General features: G+C 39.9%; 3 protein-coding genes across 3 annotated transcripts in view; all 3 read right to left on the reverse strand.

Moving 5' to 3' along the window:
* Positions 1-959: 959 nt before the first annotated feature.
* LOC124118536 (calmodulin-like) lies at positions 960-5,811 on the reverse strand. The gene is made up of 5 exons (XM_046480695.2): positions 5,731-5,811; positions 4,779-4,809; positions 3,871-4,014; positions 1,510-1,752; positions 960-1,177 (listed from the first exon to the last, which is right to left on the reverse strand). Exons 1-5 carry the CDS (start codon positions 5,731-5,733, stop codon positions 1,149-1,151), a joined length of 450 nt encoding a protein of 149 aa, XP_046336651.1. The 5' UTR covers positions 5,734-5,811; the 3' UTR covers positions 960-1,148.
* A 1,728-nt stretch (positions 5,812-7,539) lies between these two features.
* LOC124118466 (calmodulin-like) lies at positions 7,540-9,866 on the reverse strand. The gene is made up of 5 exons (XM_046480582.2): positions 9,771-9,866; positions 9,567-9,603; positions 9,009-9,152; positions 8,243-8,518; positions 7,540-7,719 (listed from the first exon to the last, which is right to left on the reverse strand). The coding sequence occupies exons 1-5, from the start codon at positions 9,771-9,773 to the stop codon at positions 7,691-7,693; spliced, it is 489 nt and encodes a 162-aa protein (XP_046336538.2). The 5' UTR covers positions 9,774-9,866; the 3' UTR covers positions 7,540-7,690.
* A 2,142-nt stretch (positions 9,867-12,008) lies between these two features.
* LOC124120286 (calmodulin-like protein 12) overlaps positions 12,009-21,036 on the reverse strand; it is a 34,193-nt gene continuing 25,165 nt past the window's right edge. The window contains exons 9-12 of the mRNA XM_048403409.1: positions 15,693-15,723; positions 14,274-14,417; positions 13,168-13,407; positions 12,009-12,257 (exon numbers count right to left, since the gene is read on the reverse strand). Of these exons, the coding sequence (XP_048259366.1) occupies positions 12,229-12,257; positions 13,168-13,407; positions 14,274-14,417; positions 15,693-15,723 (444 nt within the window). The 3' untranslated portion in view covers positions 12,009-12,228. The remainder of the gene's footprint in view (positions 12,258-13,167; positions 13,408-14,273; positions 14,418-15,692; positions 15,724-21,036) is intronic.

The following is a 21,036-nucleotide window of genomic DNA, read 5'->3' on the forward strand; positions in this document are numbered from 1 at the left end:
ATGTCCTACTCCAGAGATTATCAGCAACAGTTATTCTGTTTTGAGGTCGCTGTTGAGGTCACAGGCAAATCATTCTACATGATGTATTATATATTTCCATATTGTTTCTAAAAGATGATCAATTTCTCATTAATGTTATTGAAAAGTGTGTAAATATGTTTCTTTTCTTTTGTTTGTGTTTTTGTGTGTTATTATGGTGTTGTTATATTTGGTGGGGTGTTTGTTTGGTCTGCTTTATGGGTTTTTTTTGGGATGGAGTTGTAGCGTTACTTTATCACACAAACACACACACACACGCACGCACGCACGCACGCACGCACGCACACACACACACACACACACAAACACAAAACACACACATACACACACACACATCATTTAAGATTCTGCCTACAGGGTGGTATCTCGATTGTACTGTTCCTCTTTATTTTCGCTATGTTGTACCGAGAATAGGCGATGCGAGTACCTCATAGTATTTTCAATGCAGTACCTACCTCACATTCAGTATGTGTTACAACACACTACGGTACACCCACACCCGACACCCCACACACAGACACACACACCGGTAAGAAACACACACATACACAACACACAGTTACACAAACACAAGACACACACATATACACACAAACACACATACACAAACACAACAAACATACACAAACACAACACACATACACAAATACAAGACACACACACATACACACACAAACAGAAACACCGGGCCACAACACACACATACACAACACACAGTCACACACACACACACACACACACACACACACACACACACACACACACACACACGTAAAACAACCATACCTTTGGGCTTTCCACCATCCTCGCTGACATACCGTGATAAGACTGAATACTGTTCCCACCGCGTTAACCCCAACCCACTCACTCACTCTTTACCACATTAGTTTATTCTAACAAACAAATATCAAGATATGGAATGATGCATAGACTGTTTATTGAAATACATGCACTTGAAAACCGATGTCGTTTTGAACAAGAAGAAACCCCACCTGACTATAGCTAAAACAGTAAATTTCGTGAGCACTTATGTACGGTGAAAAGTCCAGTTTCACTGCAATGAATTCTTTCGCCTGGACGACTTATCAGCATCAAACGTCCTCCCTGAATCACTTTGACATCATCACTTTCGTGAATTCTGAAAAATATTAAATCCATATAATTCTTCATTAGCTTCATTTAATTTGATCAGATGTACAAACAGAAAAGAATTTACTGTTATCTAATGTGAGATGATAATCCGCATCGTAAGACAGGTACCACACTCACGAATCCCATCTCCCAAACATGTTTGATGCCGTGTTTTCCAACTTGCTATGCCATGAACATGATATTTAGTCCAGAAAATACCAGTATTACATAAATGTACTGCTCATACACGAATTACAAAGTTTTACTATGTCATTCATATATTGTTCGGATTTCTGTGTCAATAGATTTTGCGAAGTTATATATTCTTGTCTGACTCACCTGCATAGTTTATTCGCCCATCCCCGGAAGAATCTGCTGTCTTCATCATCTCCTCAGCTTCCTCCTCTGTCAACTTCTCACCCAAGTTTGTCATGACATGCCTCAACTCAGTTGTACTGATGTAACCATTTCCGTCCTTGTCAAACACTTGGAAAGCTTCATAAAGTTCTTCCTTTGGGGTTTCCTCCTTCATTCTCTTGGACATCATTGTCATGAATTCAGGAAACTCAATGGTCCCACTCTCTAGGGAAAGAGCAAATCAGTAGATACTCGTGGTCGTAGTTCATCGTACAATAAAACACTGCAGGGAGAATAAACCATGTTGATATCTCGTATAAGAAACAAACGACTCTTGGTCGTTGTTTATCGTACAGTAAAACACTGAAGGGAGAATAAACCATGTTGATATCTCGTATAAGAAACAAACGACTCTTGGTCGTTGTTCATCGTACAATAAAACACTGCAGGGAGAATAAACCATGTTGATATCTCGTATAAGAAACAAACGACTCTTGGTCGTTGTTTATCGTACAGTAAAACACTGCAGGGAGAATAAACCATGTTGATATCTCGTATAAGAAACAAACGACTCTTGGTCGTTGTTTATCGCACAATAAAACACTGCAGGGAGAATAAACCATGTTGATATCTCGTATAAGAAACAAACGACTCTTGGTCGTTGTTTATCGCACAATAAAACACTGCAGGGAGAATAAACCATGTTGATATCTCGTATAAGAAACAAACGACTCTTGGTCGTTGTTTATCGTACAATAAAACACTGCAGGGAGAATAAACCATGTTGATATCTCGTATAAGAAACAAACGACTCTTGGTCGTTGTTTATCGTACAGTAAAACACTGCAGGGAGAATAAACCATGTTGATATCTCGTATAAGAAACAAACGACTCTTGGTCGTTGTTTATCGTACAGTAAAACACTGCAGGGAGAATAAACCATGTTGATATCTCGTATAAGAAACAAACGACTCTTGGTCGTTGTTTATCGCACAATAAAACACTGCAGGGAGAATAAACCATGTTGATATCTCGTATAAGAAACAAACGACTCTTGGTCGTTGTTTATCGCACAATAAAACACTGCAGGGAGAATAAACCATGTTGATATCTCGTATAAGAAACAAACGACTCTTGGTCGTTGTTTATCGCACAATAAAACACTGCAGGGAGAATAAACCATGTTGATATCTCGAATAAGAAACAAACGACTCTTGGTCGTTGTTTATCGCACAATAAAACACTGCAGGGAGAATAAACCATGAGAGGCACAGCCGAGTGTATCAACATCATGTAAAGCATCTTTAAGGATGATGAGAAAATGTTCAAGCTTTAAAAACATATACCCGTATTTTTATAATGATGACTATCTCAATAGAATCCGACCTCGGCAATGTCGGGCAAGTCCATTTTATGCACAGTTGGGTATTTCCCGCATAATCTCACAATTTCACGTCAATTACCTGAAATTTGTTTCTCAATACCGATTGTCATATCTCTCCCGTTTTTGGATGCAATCGTTCGGCCATCGCGTTTATCTGCGTTGCCCAGCTACATCTAAGGGGAACAACTCACAAGACACCCCCCTTTCAAAAATACGTCGTTCACTATACGATGTCATCAAGTTGCGAGCGCATGTTCGAATCTTTATAACGTCATGATAATACAATGTTTTATCGCTAAATAAACCACACTTCGTTCTTCATCGTTCTTTGTAATTTGTCGCGTAGCTATCTTATAAATAATTTGTATAAGTGATGTGCTACAACACTGACCACATCTTTTTTATCAAATAGCCATGGATATAAATATCCTTATTGCGAACGAATTCCTGCAGTATCAGTAGGGAAATCAGTTGTCCACATAATGTGGTCTGGTGTCAAGGTTTATAATGAGCGGAGGTTTCCAACAATGACCCATTCATAAAATTTTCACTGATATTTTCCTTTTCCCACCCAGTGTAATTTGTTTCTGCAGATAATCGAGACCGATTATTCTCTGGCGTTGGCGTTTTATGTTTGTATGAGTGAGTGAGTATGGTTTTTCGCCGCTTTTAGCAATATCACGGCGGGGGACACCAGAAATGGGCTTCACACATTGTACCCATGTCGGGAATCGAACCCGAGTCTTCGGCGTGACGGGCTAACGCTTTAACCACTAGGCTACCCGGCCGCCCCTGTTTGTATGAATTCGCGCTTCCAATTTGTTAGAACAGATAAACTAATACTAATGAGGCATTACTTTTTTAATGTCCACCCTGTTGTCACTAGTCATTTGTTCTCATGATGTATATGCGATAAACGTAGTTTTATCTTGGAACCAATAAAACCCGATGTGTCTTACCATTTTCGTCTACTTCAGTGATCATGTCCTGCAACTCTCCTTCCGTTGGATTCTGTCCTAATGACCTTATGACAGCGCCCAATTCTGCCGTCGTGATCATTCCATCGCCATTTTTGTCGAAAAGACCAAACGCCTCTCGCATTTCTAAAATGATGAACAAATAATTTTGACCCTCACACCCGATTTAAACAATACAAAACAGACAATTCAACACAGATAACCATATGAACATATAACTTGATCTTCTGACCATAATCAGCGTCACGTTTTACAAGAAACAGGCACATACCTTTCTGTGCAAATTGTGTGAATGGCGGATGCTACCGGAAGATGCTTACCCTTTTCGCAAAAACACCGTGTCATTTTCAGTGATACCTTCATTTAGTTTTAACGACTATTTTGCCTTTTACGCCCAATGGAACCTGTTTCGGAGGATCGTCGAGAGTGATAACCTTCTGGCGCTGACGTTTTTTTATTTACATGAGTGTGTCTGCGAGTTGGCTATTACGCCGTTTGAACAGTATCCCAGTTATATCGCGGCGTGTAAGCTTAATGCCCGAAATGATGCAGGTCTCAGTCGTTTACCACATCGGTGAAATCCACGAACACGGGTCTGGTGCTGACAAACCTAGAAAAATAATCGGGGCGAACCGGACCAACAATCATAGGTTTCTGGCGTGCCCAAGGGCCGCAACTCTGCACAGTGAATCACGGCGCCTTAGACGACTGGGCCACCCATGCCCCCTTATTTATATGACGATCGATAGATTATTATAATGTGTCATATCGGAGTATTTGTAGCCATCAGTTGCACAGATGAATTGATACCGTGTTACACACACTTCCAACAAAAAGTTTATGTATGCTTCAGCTACAGTGTAAACGCATAGCAAAATATGCAACTGTACCTGCAATTTGATTCTCGGTCAACACGTCCGCCTGAAAAAAAAGAGAAATGAAACATTTAGGATGAATTAAAACCTCAAATTCTTGGGATATTACTATTAGTTTCTATGTCTGTTGACCGACTCCGTGATATAGTGGTAGAGCTTCCGTCAGAGAACGCAAGGTCCAGGGTAAGATTCCCGGCCGCGTCATACCAAAAGACGTTCAGAGATTCGTTGTAACCCTGTTGGACGCTCGGCATTAAGGGGCTAAAACAAGGACATGTCGGCTGGGAGTCTGGGAGTGTAATGTGTCTGAGTGGGGTTTTCATATTAAACTGCAGCATGGTATCTCAGTGGGCTAGCACTATAAAATCGGCATTAGTCCGGACTAGTACAATCAGCCAGGCACACACGTGCCAGCACGTCGGTTTATAAGTGAAATCATCTTTGGCGCGACGTTAAACCCCATTTCACCTCACCTCAACTCATCTCTATGGTTTTTTTTGCTTGTTTGTTGTTCAATGCCACCTGCAGCTATATTCCAGCTATGTGCGGTCTGTACAAAATCAAGTCTGGACCAGACAATCCACTGATTAAAATCATGAGCATCGATCTACTCAATTGGGCACGATGAATGCATCAACCAAGTCAGCGAGCCTGACCACTCGATCCCGTTGCTGAAGACCAATTCCCACCCGGATCTTCACTGGTTCATTTCTATGTAACAAGTCAATGGCATATATCACGGGCCAATGTTTCTTCAATTGTCTTCTTCTCTACGAATATTGTAAAAATGAAAGCCATTAGGAAGATCTAAATTTCGAATTTGTCTAACGTTTGGTCTTTAAAATCACTTAAATTATTATTACAGAAATTGTTCTCCAAAAGCACATTTAATAAAAATTACAATGTAGCCACACATTGGGCCATAAAACCAGTTTAGCTTTGCATATACATAACAATCTCGACTTACCATGGTGTCTGCAGGTGTTTCTGGTACAGGTGTCGCCCCAAGAATACCAGACCAAAGTGGCTCACCTGTCTCAATGTTATCTTGGTATATTCAACAGTTATAAAGCCATTATGTACATGTGAAAGTAAAATAGAGTGCATGCAATTCATATGGTAAATTAGTTATACCAGACAGACAGTCATATGAGGCATCTTTTGTCAGCACATGTTTGCAGGTGGAATTTCTATAGGTGTTGAACATCGGTATTGTATCATACAATGAAGTGTTATTGTCAATATGTTATTGAAAGCGTGTAAAACTAGCGTGAACCTGTCAAACCATTTCTTATCACAATGCATTTTAGAAAGTGGTCAAATGTAACAAATGTTGTATTTGGGATAACACTTTCATAGTAAAGTACAAATTTTAGTACCTTTTGGCGCTCATCCGGGACAACTGGAAGTCCGAAAACTTTATGGAAGCCTCGGTGTCTGAGTGGGTTAGATAGCTGACTTTGTGTGCTGGCGATTAGGTGCCTCACTCAGAGAGTGTGGGTTCGAATTATGGATGTTACACTTCTTATCAGTGGTTATGGTAACGTGGTGTAGGATACAGTGAAATCAGTGAAGCCATAATGGCGATGTTGTTTTGGGGACAATATTCGCATCAGAATTCGCATCTGCGCTATGGTTAATTTAGAACGTCGTATACCTTGACATATATTAGTACCCAGGATGTTTGGTGAAGCAAATGTCTCAGTTTCACTCTTTTGTATATGGCAGTGTATTTCATTGTTGAAGAATGATTGTAACCCTGTTACATAGTTTCTGTTGGGATTCGGTAAACGCTCATTGCATTGTGTTTGGATGGTGATTAGTTGTCAGGAATGTAGTACTATTTAACGTAAGCAGGTTTTAGGAAGTTATTATATGTAGATGCTAGTGTGATATGTAAACTTCCGGAATACCGTGGATGTGGAATATTCTGTAATGGTCTGGTGCGGCCAGACAGGCGAGGGCACTGTGTAGAAATTTCCAGTAGCCAGTTAGGCTGAATACAAGAGGACAAGAGCGTGTCTCTTGTATCTTTTACACATTTCATCACATCAAGACCGGCTTTCTTGTGAAGATCACTCATCAACCCTGATTCCCTGTCTAGGTCATCTGGGGAGCTTGACCACTGTCGCCGCTGGGTGAATATATTATGGTACTGACTTTTGCTATCACCACTGTATCTTTATCTTTGACACTGACCACTGCCATCATGTTATATACTGTCACTTGATATTGTATAACCACGTTATTGTGTACTGTCATTGCAATTGCTGTGCAGTAACTTGTATTGATTTGTAAACCTAGTTAATTTTTGTGCCATTGTTGATTGTTTTCCAATTATTGGTTGTTTGTTGGTTTCACTTTGAGGTTTTTTTTCCGTACCGACTTCTGGGTTAACATATTGTTTCAATTTGGGAATCGACTAGTAACAGTTTCAACAGACGTATTGTGACGATATGTGTTTCAATAGAGGTAGTCACTTCACCAAAGTGGTGAACGTTTGGAACCTGCATCACTTCGGGATTTCATCTCAAGCTTATCAAACACTCACTCAGTCGCATCAACATGGATGTGTAATACAATTTGAATAGATAGAAGATCCTACTTGCCTTTTATACACTAACTTACCTAACCTGCCACGTACATGCATTTTGTACTTTAATTTCAGCATTGAGCATTGCAACTATTATCATATGATATTGGCAAGTTTGAACACATTAAGTTGGACTCAATTCAAACAGTCATTACCAACAAAGAAGCACAAGAACGAATTATGAAATTGTTTCAATTGCGTTTATTTTGACTCGTACACATGCTGAGTTGATATGAGAGACAAATGAAATGTATGGATATTATAGCGTCCTTTTCCTGGCTAGGTCCACTTGATGAGTCTACCATGTTTATATATATTTCCCATCCTCTCGAACTCACTTTGACTTCATCATCTTCACAAATTCTGAAACATAATGAAGATGATATAAATCAGTTTGCAGGAGACAATAAAAAAATAGGGATGTTATATATATATATTTTAATTTAGCCTTGCGTGATGTGTATAGGCATAACGTATATTAATTCTGAGAAAAAAAGCGACATCACTGATGGTTCAATCATCAGCATTTGTGATGGTGTGTTATGCCCGTTGTCAGCAGTGTAAGTAACAATGTCAAACTTTCAGTGTCTTTGCCACACGACAATAAAACAGAATAGGGGCGTCCGTTCCAGAATCACTAATACGTTACACCGATGACACCAGGTGCTCGCGAAACCTGTGATTTCGTCTTTACTATTCGTGAAGGTCACGGTCACGGTACAGATGACGGAAACATTTCACCACAAACAATAGGCTGAATGGGCATGTTGCTTAACTTTATTTGATTGTATTGGTTGGGGGAGTGGAGTGGAAGGGTGTGTGTGTGGTGTGTGTGTGTGTGTGGGGGGGGGGGGGGGGGGGGGGGGTTCAGGGATGTGATGCTCACCTTCGTAGTCGACTTCTCCATTCCCATCAGCATCAGCCTCATTGATCATGTCGTCAATTTCTTCCTCGGTCCAGTTCTCGCCCATATTTATAAGGAACGCCTTCACTTCAGTCGCGCTGATAGAACCATCGCCATCCTTGTCAAAAAGGCGGAATGCTGCTCTGTATTCTTCCTCACTATCTTCATCCTCTTCATCTTCATCCTCTTCATCCTCCTCTTCATTGAGCTTCTTTGACATCATGTTAAGAAATTGAGGAAGGTCTAGTGTGCCCTTTCCTGAAAAAAATAGATATGGCGTAAATTATCAATGAAGCAGTGTGTGGGAAATATAAGTAATATGTAATACATGTACATTGGAATCTTATCATACTATTCCGGATTTCTGTCAACACACGACCACATTTACAGTTCCAAACTTATTACGATACATAACATTTCGTTCAACTTTATCTTTATATTCTATTTCTGTATCTCCCGATTCGGACAGCTGTCTAAACCGGTCTGAAACTTTCGACCAACAGAAGTCCGATTAGGAAGATCAATTTTTAATCCTCTAGAGTCGCTATATGGCTGAAACAATGCCGATGCGACGTTAAATTTTAACTCACTCATTATCCTCTAGAGATGCCGCTTTTTAGTACTGATAATGAATCTTTTGTTTCATTTCTCAAAATGATCAGTTAATAACGTCGGTTATGCGAATGATGCTTTGGAGGCTAATGTTATGTTAAGATTGTGACTCATTTGAGAAAAACATTAAATGTACCGTCAGGATCTCCTTCGCTGATCATTTCCTTGAGCTCGACATCTGATAAGTCCAGGTTCAGTTTCGTCAACACTGCTCCCAGCTTCTCGGTTGCAATAGTTCCTTCATCTTTTCCACTGAACTCTTTGAAGGCGTTTGTAAAATCTGAGTGTATGATGAGTACATATTATTAGTGTTCAAGTCAAATGTTACCAGTGTAACAACTAAAAATGACAACAGTTTATGTCCGTTAGTGTGGTAAACAGCATGCAGGCATGCATGTTAATTACATCTTATCCAGATACAGCATTTCGTACTCAAAACAAATTCAATGAAACGCAGAGCTACACATTCCTGAAGGTCAGGGTCAATGTTTTGGTCGAAGATGTTTATTCGACACTATTATTTTCACCAGGACACATAATTGATGGACAAATCACATCCATCTTCTAAAGATTAAAATAGCATCAACACAATGTATGGCATTGTTCCACGTCCTAATAATTACGCAAATAAATTATTGCTTGGTGTGAAGTCTCTAATTTGCCTTGTATAGACTGCGAGTATAACATTCATTACCTTTAATCTGTTCCTCCGATAGCTCGTATTCAGATTGCTGAAAGCAATGAGAATTTACATGACGTCAGCTGTGTCTCCATTAAAAAAGCATTGAAACTTTAGTGACAATTTGAATATAAACGTTAACTCTCATTAGCGATAAATGCTCAAACAGTAATTACTTAATTAAGCGGCGTTAATGGGAGCAGTAAATTTTACACTTACCATGATGTCTACAGGTACTAGTTGCACAGGTGAAGCCGTAAGAATACACACCCAAAATGGCAAACTGCCTGACTATGTTCTCTGTATGGTCCAACATTTATACAGCTTTTATCGACAGTCTGTATAGAACATAGACTGCTATAATTCAGAGACGAAAAAAGCAGTTGTAACTGAAATGTTGACAATAAAAGAGAGAAGACGTCTTTTGTGACTGTGTAAGTCTCTGCAGGAGAGTTAGTGAAGGTGGGAAGCACTTAGATTGTTAGTGCCAAGGCTTTGCTGGTCGTACAAAGGATACATTGAAACATGTAATGCGTGACTTAAATCGCTATGGTGTAGTTCAAACATGCAATGGTAACTTTCAATGCACAGTGAAATTGTTATGACCGTTTTGGATAATAGTAATTCGGAGTGTCTGGGTATATGTGTTCACTTCACAAAGTGGTATATGTCAATGTGAACTCTGGCATGGTTGTTCCATATGTGATATGTTTGGAAAACGGTGGTTTGGGCTGGGTGCTGTGGAATGTAATGGTCTATTTAATTCTGACTGCTATACCTTTTCTGTTATGTCTGATAAGTGTTTGTTTGAAGCTTGAGCATAGTGAGGAAGAGCTGGAGTACAGCGGGGAAGAGCTGGAATAGAACAGAGAGGAGCTACAGTGCAATGGAGAAGAGCTAAAGTAGGAAAAAAAAGAGCTAGTGTAAAACCGAGGAAAGAGCTAGAGTAAAACGGGGAAGAGCTAGGACAGAACGGCTCAGAGCTAGAGTAAAACGGGGAAGAGCTAGAGTAAAACAGGGAAGAGCTAGGGTAGAACAGCGATAGCCAGGGTCAAACGGGGAAGAGCTAGGGTAGAACAGGGATAGCGAGAGTAAAACAGGGAAGAGCTAGGGTAGAACAGCGATAGCCAGGGTCAAGCGGGGAAGAGCTAGGGTAGAACAGGGATAGCCAGAGTAAAACAGGGAAGAGCTAGGGTGGAACAGCGATAGCCAGGGTAAAACGGGGAAGAGCTAGGGTAGAACAGCGATAGCCAGAGTCAAACGGGGAAGAGCTAGGGTAGAACAGCGATAGCCAGAGTCAAACGGGGAAGAGCTAGGGCAGAACGGCGATAGCCAGAGTAAAACAGGGAAGCGCTAAGGTAGAACAGCGATAGCCAGGGTAAAACGGGGAAGAGCTAGGGTAGAACAGCGATAGCCAGGGCAAAACGGGGAAGAGCTAGGGAAGAACAGCGATAGCCAGAGTAAAACAGGGAAGAGCTAGGGTAGAAAGGAGGAAAGGGCTATAACGACAACGTTGACCTCAAAGATGCCGTGAATGGGTTTTATACACACAAACACACACTCACACCAGGATATCTCGTTGTTTCTTAAATCCTCACCGAACGTGAAAAAAACAGTTGTTTAGTTAGTCAACGTACTTTATTTTTATCTCTCATCACAACCGATTTGTTTTACAAGTATTTTTTGTTGTACTGATTATTATTTATTATCTTATTGTAAAACATATAAAAAAAATATTAGTTTGATATAAAGAAAATGCATGAACGATTACTTTCTTAAAACCTTTTACAAGAGTAAAACGGAGCAGAACCTGGGTGTAACGGTAAATACCTTAGCAGAATGCATGAACGATTACTTTCTTAAAACATCTTACAAGAGTAAAACGGAGCAGAATCTGAGTGTAACGGCAAATAACCTTAGCAGAATGCATAAGGATTACTTTCTTAAAACCTCTTACAAGAGTAAAACGGAGCAGAACCTGAGTGTAACGGTAAAGAGCCTTAGTAGAATGAAGCACAGATGAAGAAGAACGGGGACGACCCATTGTAAAATTAAGGACAGCCATTCTAGAAAAAGCGGCGAAGCGCTGGAGAGGAACGGAGAATAAGGGATGGGGGTACAGCCGAACAGAGAAGAAGAGCTACGCTACAGTTCAATGAAGAAGAGCTAAATTAGGACGAGGAAGAGCAAGAGCCGTGCCGAGAAGAGAAGAAAAGGAAGGAGAAGAACTAGAGTAGAACGGTATACTGAAAGAATGGGAACGATGGGGTGCAAGTTGGAAGCTCTTATGTAGAACGGAGAAGGACCAAAGTAGAACAGAGTTAGACAATATTAGAGGAGAATAGGGTTGGTGTAGAACGGTGAAGAAATTATGGAGAAGATATTGTTTTAGGGACAAAAACACAGACTCACTGAAATTAAATAAAATATCATAAATTTATTCAACAATAACCCACAGTTGGATAGTCTTGAGTAACTTCTTCAGAAGGGAAAGGGCGATTTCACGCTATCCATTATATGATGAAATGGTAGTATGTGCATGTTCCGTATAACTCATACTTGATTCCACATCACTTGTTTGTTGTTACTGGAAGGTGTACGAGACCCAGAAATATAGACCCACAAATATGAAACAAGTGGATTATATAAGCTGGTATGAAGACCTTCCCTCAGAACATTACTGGTTCTTCATCATCCTCACGAATTCTGAAATGATAACAGTAGTAATGTAATACTGAGAGCAAATATCCTGTTGTATTCTTAAGTTTATTCAGTAATAATACTGGCTATGCCAACGGTTCAACTGAAGGTCCACAGAAGACGGCACGGCCATTCATTGCATAATGCATAAAGATGGCTGTATTTCATATTAACGAGTCTCGCTTTGACATCAGAATATGTATCATAAATGTAATTCAAATATAACGTGTACACATTCTTTTTAGATAATACTCAAACCGAGTGTCCTTGTCCTTGTTTGTTTGTGGCCATCTTCTCGAGGTATGGGGGTTAACTGACCATAACAGTCCAGTTGCCACGGGTCTTTAATAGTCAGTTAACTCATTTGCCTCGGGAAGATGGCAAGCGGCAAACCATCGAATAACAGTGACATATTATAGTAATTATACTGAATAAAACTGAAGTAAAGTGAGAACACTTTTGTATACAAATGATGCCTAACGATATGTCACCTTCTGGTAGTTGGTGTAGCACTGCATTAATGTTATTGTTATCGCAGACTAGTGATATGTAAATATACCGAGGTTTTCATTCGGAAATAAACATGAAGAAAACTGCCGAACAAAACAAGCAGACACTTTCCACTAGTATGATCAGCGTTCCTCGTTTAATACTGGTGGGGAAAAGAAAGTATACACTTGAATATTGGATGTGATCAAACAATTACAAACGTTTTCAAAACGTAAATAGGCTGAAAACAGTCGCCGAAACGCAGAAAACTTGAGGTCAAGAACATAACCATGATACCCATATCAAATACTTCTCCATATGATTACAATTCTATGGTTGTTTCATTTTAAATGCCACTCACACGTGTCTAATTTCGACATCTACACATTATTGCCAGCCAGGCATGATAATTTCAATACAACCATACCGTCATAATCTACTTGTCCATCGCCATTGGTGTCTGCCTCTTTGATCATGTCATCTACTTCCTCGTCTGTCAACTTCTCGCCCAAGTTTGTCATGACATGCCTCAACTCAGCTGCACTGATGAAACCGTTGCCGTCCTTGTCGAACACTCGGAATGCCTCCCTCATCTCGTCATCGGCGTCAGATTTCATACGTTTGGCCATCATGGCAAGAAATTCAGGAAATTCTATTAATCCGTTACCTAAACAAAATAAACTTAAAGTTAGTAGTCAATGTCATATTGGCCGTGATCATTCGTAAAACACAAGTTATCAATATAACAGGTCTCGTGCGTATGAGATATAATAAAAATCAAAACGTCTTGAATAGCTGCCGAAACAGACCCTACAATTTGTAAAAGGCAAAATTGTAATGACAATTTTATGAATGGATCTCTGAAAATCAGTGAATTAATAACTAAAAGATAAGCTAGCTTTTCGGATATTTTGATAATTTAAAGGGTAGATGGTTGGAGAAAATATTTCGAATGAAATGGAATACCTATTACGTTACTTATGATATTGTTATCCATACAATAGAAACATAACCGAACTAAATCCGAAAGGTTAAACAGTACAGATGATCCCAACAGTATGATCAATGTAGTGAAGCCTCGTTTAATCGAAGTTATATAAACTACCGGGCAAAAGATAGACACTTTACACGTGAAAATTTGATTTGACCCAAACTTTATAAGCGTTATCAAAACGTTACTAGGCTGAAGGCAGTCGTCGAAACATTGCAAACGCAAGGTCGTATTAAATACCTCACCATTGAATGACCATCATTTTTAGCTACCATCAAACATGGGTGTATACTTTCTTTTGACCGATAGTTCATATGCAGGCATGTCGAATGCCGATGTAACAATATACGTCTCCAGACTGCATCGTAGCGTAACATCGTCTTAAACTATTTATAAATGTGTAGGAATACGAGTTAACAAGATGTCACTGTACACATTAATTGTAGGTAACTCGAATGATGTTTAAATGTGGCTGAAGGCTTGCTTGTAGCACAATATGGAGTTATGTGTTATTTATGTTGAATTGGTTTCTGACATCTTACCATCAACATCTATTTCTTTGATCATGTTCTGCAGCTCTGTCTGTGAAGGTTCCTGCCCTAGGGACCTCATTACCGTCCCCAACTCGCTGGTCGTTATACTCCCATCACCATCCTTGTCAAAAAGACCGAACGCCTCCTTGAATTCTGTAAACATAATGTCATCATCTTCCTGATAACCGTTATCATATTCTGTTTTGTCGCCACTAATATGGCCGCCTCCGTAGTCTGAGGGTAGAGTGTTCTCCCGGAGAGCGGAAAGTCCGGGTTCTATCCCCGGCGTCTTATCAAAAGACGTTAAAAGATGGTAGTGGTTGTTACCATGCCTGGCGCTCGGCTTAATATTGAGGGGCTAAAACCAGGACCAGTCAGTGTACTGTGTCAAGTGGGGTAATCATGTTAAACTGCGGCATGGTATCTCAGTGGGCTAGCACTAATAATCGGCATTAGTCTGGACTCGTACAAGCAGATAGGCACTTTATAAGTGCAGTAATCTTTTTTTCATATTTACTATGTAATGTTAAATGGAAGATGTTAAAAAGAGTAACTTTTTAATATGGAAACGCTTAAATTTGTAACTAACATATCATTAAGACCTTGAAGGGGCACGGCTGGCCCAGTCGTCTAAGGCGCCGCTATTCGCTGTGCAGAGTTGCGTCCCTTGGGCACGGCAGAAACCTATGATTGTGGGTTCGAATCCCGGTTCGCCTCGATTATGTTTCTAGGTTTGTCAGCACCATACCCGTGCTCGTGGGTTTCACCGAAGTGGTAAACGTCTGACACCTGCATCACTTCGGGCTTTCCTCCCACATTAAGCTGATACGCCGCGATATAACTGGAATACTGTTGAAAGCGGCGTTAAACCCAACTCACTCACTCACTCATTAAGACCTTGAAATTATTGCTGCGTTGTATTAGTTCCAATGTGTGACATAGCTGTGTCACTGTACCTACAAACATTGTCATTCAGAATTCACTTCATTACATCAGCTTTGACCTCCATCTTTCCCTTTAAGGATCCCATGGCCGTGGGTTCGTGTCCAAGGTATGCAATTTCGAGAATCTTGGTTTGTCAGCACCACGTCCGCGTAAAGACTTTCATCATATTGCATCTTATTGGACATTCCTCAAACATTAGCTTGGCGTATGTAACTTACATGCTGTTAAAAGCTGCGTTAAATCCAATTCACTCACACAAACACTCACTCATTTACTATTGTAGGGGCGGTCGGGTAGCCTAGTGGTTAAAGCGTTCGCTCGTCACGTCGATGACCCGGGTTCGATTCCCGACATGGGTACAATGTGTGAAGCCCATTTCTGGTGTCCCCCGCCGTGATATTGCTAGAATATTGCTAAAAGCGGAGTAAAACCATACTCACTCACTCACTCATTTACTATTGTAGGACTACACAATGTACCTACCTGAAATCTGTTCTTGTGTCATCTGCTCTGTCTGTAATGACAAATTGTTTTATCCAAAGCAACACTTGGTCTTAAGGCAATAATACGAACAGATAACATCAATAATATACTACAGTGCAACTTTATAAGACATAGGTTCGCGAAAGGTTGTTCTGGCGTGACCTATTATGGGATGTCCTCGGCGATAGCAAGAACTTGTATCTGATTTTAATGAGATTGAGGTAGTCTAAGCATGTGATTAATCCTGTTTTCTTTATCAAAAGCATTGATTGTTTATTGTTATTCAAGTTTTTCTCTGCAGCTGTGGTAATATGCAGCTACCAACTGACACGTCTCGCATTAAAACACGGGCAGTGTACTCGAGGGCAGATGACCACGGAGTACGCTGATGACTGTCAGATTAACGAGACTGATTAATGAGTGATTTCGGTAATTCGTTGCAAATCAGGTGTGTCGGACTGTCGGATTACCGGGTCTAAATAGCACTGATTTAATCGGTTCCCATCATTAGTGTCGGATAAAGTCGGTTGTCGGATTAACGAGTGTCGGTTAAACGAGACTTGACTGAACTTTGTTGAGCAGAACAAAACTTAATACAAATTCCTCAAGAGACCTGATTTCGAAAAATACCTCAGAGCAAACCACGTCGCCATGAGCATGACAGCCATGTAAGAGAGAGTTACAACCGCGTCCCTAAGATGGGACACAAACCATTGGAAGAAGATGGTTCCATATTTTACGACCCTAATCAAGTTGTTTCACACCAGATATCACACTTAAAGATATCATAGTGCTATGTTTAACTTCCATCGCATTACCATATAATGAACAAATCAAAAGTCATATATTTGAATCAAGTGTATACACTCACCATGATGTTCCGCTCTGAATATCGACTGCAACTGAACCCTGCTCATACTTGCCTTGGGCAATACGGAGCTTGCTCATTATGAGAGAAGTATCTACCAAATATCTGTAGAGACAAAATATCTCATCAAACGTTCACCAAACCTACCAGACACGTGTTATAGTGTTATCACTGCCAATGCGTTTGTACCTCTTGTATATATCCTCGGTTATTAAATGACATGCATTCAACAAAGAAGATAACAAAACTTTATTTCTTAATACTGTGTTCGTCGTTTTATATATATTCGGCGGCAAGGAGATTGTACGTCATGAAAATAAGTATATTTGTGTGGTCAGAATTAGGATGTTATTATAGTGCTTGGTTGAGGATACGTAGTCATTGATATCTCCTTTCATGACCAAAGGTAATATGACCTCAATGTAGACTTGATATCCATTAAAGATATTTCGCGTCGTGAACATTCCCCGCGGATATATAGAAAAAAACCTTTCTGACGTTGGTGTAATTTATCTCTGATCTTAAATTCTTTTCTATGTAATCTAAGTCACTGAGAAAAGGACACCTTAAGTAATTGTAATCAAATACCTTGATTATGAATTTGGTCGCCTTGCGCAGGTATCATACACTTATTTTGGATGCCTATTAGTCCAATTCCTGGTTGTACACATGTAATTTGAGGGGCGGTCGGGTAGCCTAGTGGTTAAAGCGTTCGCTCGTCACGCCGAAGACTCAGGTTTGACATGGGTACAAGCCCATTTCTGGTGTCCTCCGCCGTAATATTGCTGGAATATTGGTAACAGCGGCGCAAAACCATACTCACTCACTCACATGTAATTTGAAATGATTAGTGGAATTGTTTTAATATTATTAAGGGCATATGCGATACACTATATGTGGATTAGTATCCGTGCTATACAAGATTGGATTGGTTAGCCATCCACTATATGATAGTGTAACGTTCAATATCAATTATGAGGTATCTTCACTCAGAAGGCTGCCATCAAAAGTGTTGATTGCTTACCCTAGAACGGCACTTTTTGAACTAAGTCTTTAATTGTCCGGTTTCGTTTTGTAATAAGTACCAAATACCATAACAAAAAATAATACAAACACATACAAAAAGAAAATGCTGAAATCTCTATACAAAATATTTTCCCAAAACTTGCCGTCTGACCAGTAGCTTCCACCATTCTATGCCTAGATATACCCTCTGGGGATTTATGTATATTTGCTTCCGAATGGTATATGCTTGCACGAGAGTAGATAAACCTATGAACAGGGTGTCATTCATGTTCATATAGTGTCATGGATTCCGGGTTTGAATCGGTCTCCAACAACCTAGGCTGGCCTCAACAGGCGACCATTTGGATTGGGTGGAGAGCCGTGGTGATTTGGTGGATAGTCATGGTGATTTGGAGGATAGCCTAGGTGATTTGTTGGAAAGCCGCGGTGATTTGTTGGAGAGCCATGGTGATTTGTTGGATGGCCACGTTGATTTGTTGGATAGCGACGATGATTTGGTGGAGCGCCATGGTGATTTAGTGGATAGTCATGGTGATTTGGAGGATAGCCTCGGCGATATGATGGAGAGCCACGGTGATATGATGGAAAGCCATTGTGATTTGGTGGATTGTCTTGGTGATTTGGTGGATAACCTTGGTGATCTAGTGGGGAGCGTCGGTGATTTGGTGGATAGCCACGGTGATTTGGTGGAGACACTCGGTGATTTGGTGGACAGCCACAGTGATTTGTTTTAGAGACTTGGTGATTTGTTTGAGAGCCTCGGTGATTTGTTGGAGAGCCTTGGTGATTTGTTGGAGAGCCTCGGTGATTTGTTTGAGAGACCCGGTGATTTGTTTGAGAGCCTCGGTGATTTGTTTGAGAGCCTCGGTGATTTGTTTGAGAGCCTCGGTGATTTGTTGGAGAGCCTCGGTGATTTGTTTGAGAGACCCGGTGATTTGTTTGAGAGACTTGGTGATTTGGTTGAGACACTCGGTGATTTGGTTGATAGCCACGGTGATTTGGTGGATAGCCACGGTGATTTGGTGGATAGCCATAGTGATTTGGTGGATAGCGACGGTGATTTGGTGGATAACCTCGGTGATTTGGTAGAGAGACTCGGTGATTTGGTGGATAACCTCGGTGATTTAGTGGATAACCTCGGTGATTTGGAGGATAGCCACGGTAATTTCATGGAGAGACTCGGTGATTTGGTGGATAACCTCGGTGATTTGGTGGATAGCCACGGTGATTTGGTGGATAGCGACGGTTTTCTGATGGATAGCCACGGTGATCTGGTGGATAGCGACGGTGATTTGATGGATAGCCACGGTGATCTCATGGAGACCCTCGGTGATTTGTTGGAGAGACTCGGTGATTTGGTAGATAACCTCGGTGAATGGTTATTTGGTGGGGAGCCTCGGTTATAGCTTGTCATCGTATCCCGACATCGTTGAACGTTTTGAGCATAATTATTATATCAACCAATGGCTTGTTTGGTCAATTTTAAGTTATCGTCATTTTGTTGGCGTGGTGTTAAGTGCGGCGTTAAACGATAAAGAAACAATAATGCAATGAGTACACACACCTCTAAATCTATACCTTATGTACTACACGTAGATGTTTACATGCGTCTCTATACTTAATGTCCATATGTTATACTGTATACCGGTGTCTTTACTTAATGTCTACATGTTACTGTATACCGGTGTCTTAACTTAATGTCTACATGTTATACTGTATACCAGTGTCTTTACTTAATGTCTACATGTTACTGTATACCGGTGTCTTTACTTAATGTCTACATGTTATACTGTATACCGGTGTCTATACTTAATGTCCATATGTTATACTGTATACCGGTGTCTTTACTTAATGTCTACATGTTACTGTATACCGGTGTCTTTACTTAATGTCTACATGTTACTGTATACCGGTGTCTTTACTTAATGTCTACATGTTACTGTATACCGGTGTCTTTACTTAATGTCTACATGTTATACTGTATACCGGTGTCTTTACTTAATGTCTACATGTTATACTGTATACCGGTGTCTTTACTTAATGTCTAAATGTTACTGTATACCGGTGTCTTTACTTAATGTCTACATGTTATACTGTATACCGGTGTCTTTACTTAATGTCTACATGTTACTGTATACCGGTGTCTTTACTTAATGTCCATATGTTATACTGTATACCGGTGTCTATACTTAATGTCCATATGTTATACTGTATACCGGTGTCTTTACTTAATGTCTACATGTTATACTGTATACCGGTGTCTTTACTTAATGTCTACATGTTACTGTATACCGGTGTCTTTACTTAATGTCTACATGTTATACTGTATACCGGTGTCTATACTTAATGTCCATATGTTATACTGTATACCGGTGTCTTTACTTAATGTCGACATGTTACTGTATACCGGTGTTTTTACTTAATGTCTACATGTTACTGTATACCAGTGTCTTTACTTAATGTCTACATGTTACTGTATACCGGTGTCTTTACTTAATGTCCATATGTTATACTGTATACCGGTGTCTATACTTAATGCCTACATGTTACTGTATACCGGTGTCTTTACTTAATGTCTACATGTTATACTGTATACCGGTGTCTTTACTTAATGTCTACATGTTACTGTATACCGGTGTCTTTACTTAATGTCTACATGTTATACTGTATACCGGTGTCTTTACTTAATGTCTACATGTTACTGTATACCGGTGTCTTTACTTAATGTCTACATGTTATACTGTATACCGGTGTCTATACTTAATGTCCATATGTTATACTGTATACCGGTGTCTTTACTTAATGTCTACATGTTATACTGTATACCGGTGTCTTTACTTAATGTCTACATGTTACTGTATACCGGTGTCTTTACTTAATGTCTACATGTTATACTGTATACCGGTGTCTATACTTAATGTCTACATGTTATACTGTATACCGGTGTCTTTACTTAATGTCTACATGTTATACTGTATACCGGTGTCTTTACTTAATGTCTACATGTTACTGTATACCGGTGTCTTTACTTAATGTCTACATGTTATACTGTATACCGGTGTCTTTACTTAATGTCTACATGTTACTGTATACCGGTGTCTTTACTTAATGTCTACATGTTATACTGTATACCGGTGTCTATACTTAATGTCCATATGATATACTGTATACCGGTGTCTTTACTTAATGTCTACATGTTACTGTATACCGGTGTCTTTACTTAATGTCTACATGTTACTGTATACCGGTGTCTTTACTTAATGTCCATATGTTATACTGTATACCGGTGTCTTTACTTAATGTCTACATGTTACTGTATACCGGTGTCTTTACTTAATGTCTACATGTTATACTGTATACCGGTGTCTTTACTTAATGTCTATATGTTACTGTATGCACGTGTCTTTACTTAATGTCTATATCCTACTGGACACACGTGTTTATACTTCC

The sequence above is a fragment of the Haliotis rufescens genome, unplaced genomic scaffold (genome assembly GCF_023055435.1).
Source record: "Haliotis rufescens isolate VD_foot unplaced genomic scaffold, xgHalRufe1.0.p SCAF_3, whole genome shotgun sequence".
NCBI classification, from domain to species: Eukaryota; Metazoa; Mollusca; class Gastropoda; order Lepetellida; family Haliotidae; genus Haliotis; species Haliotis rufescens.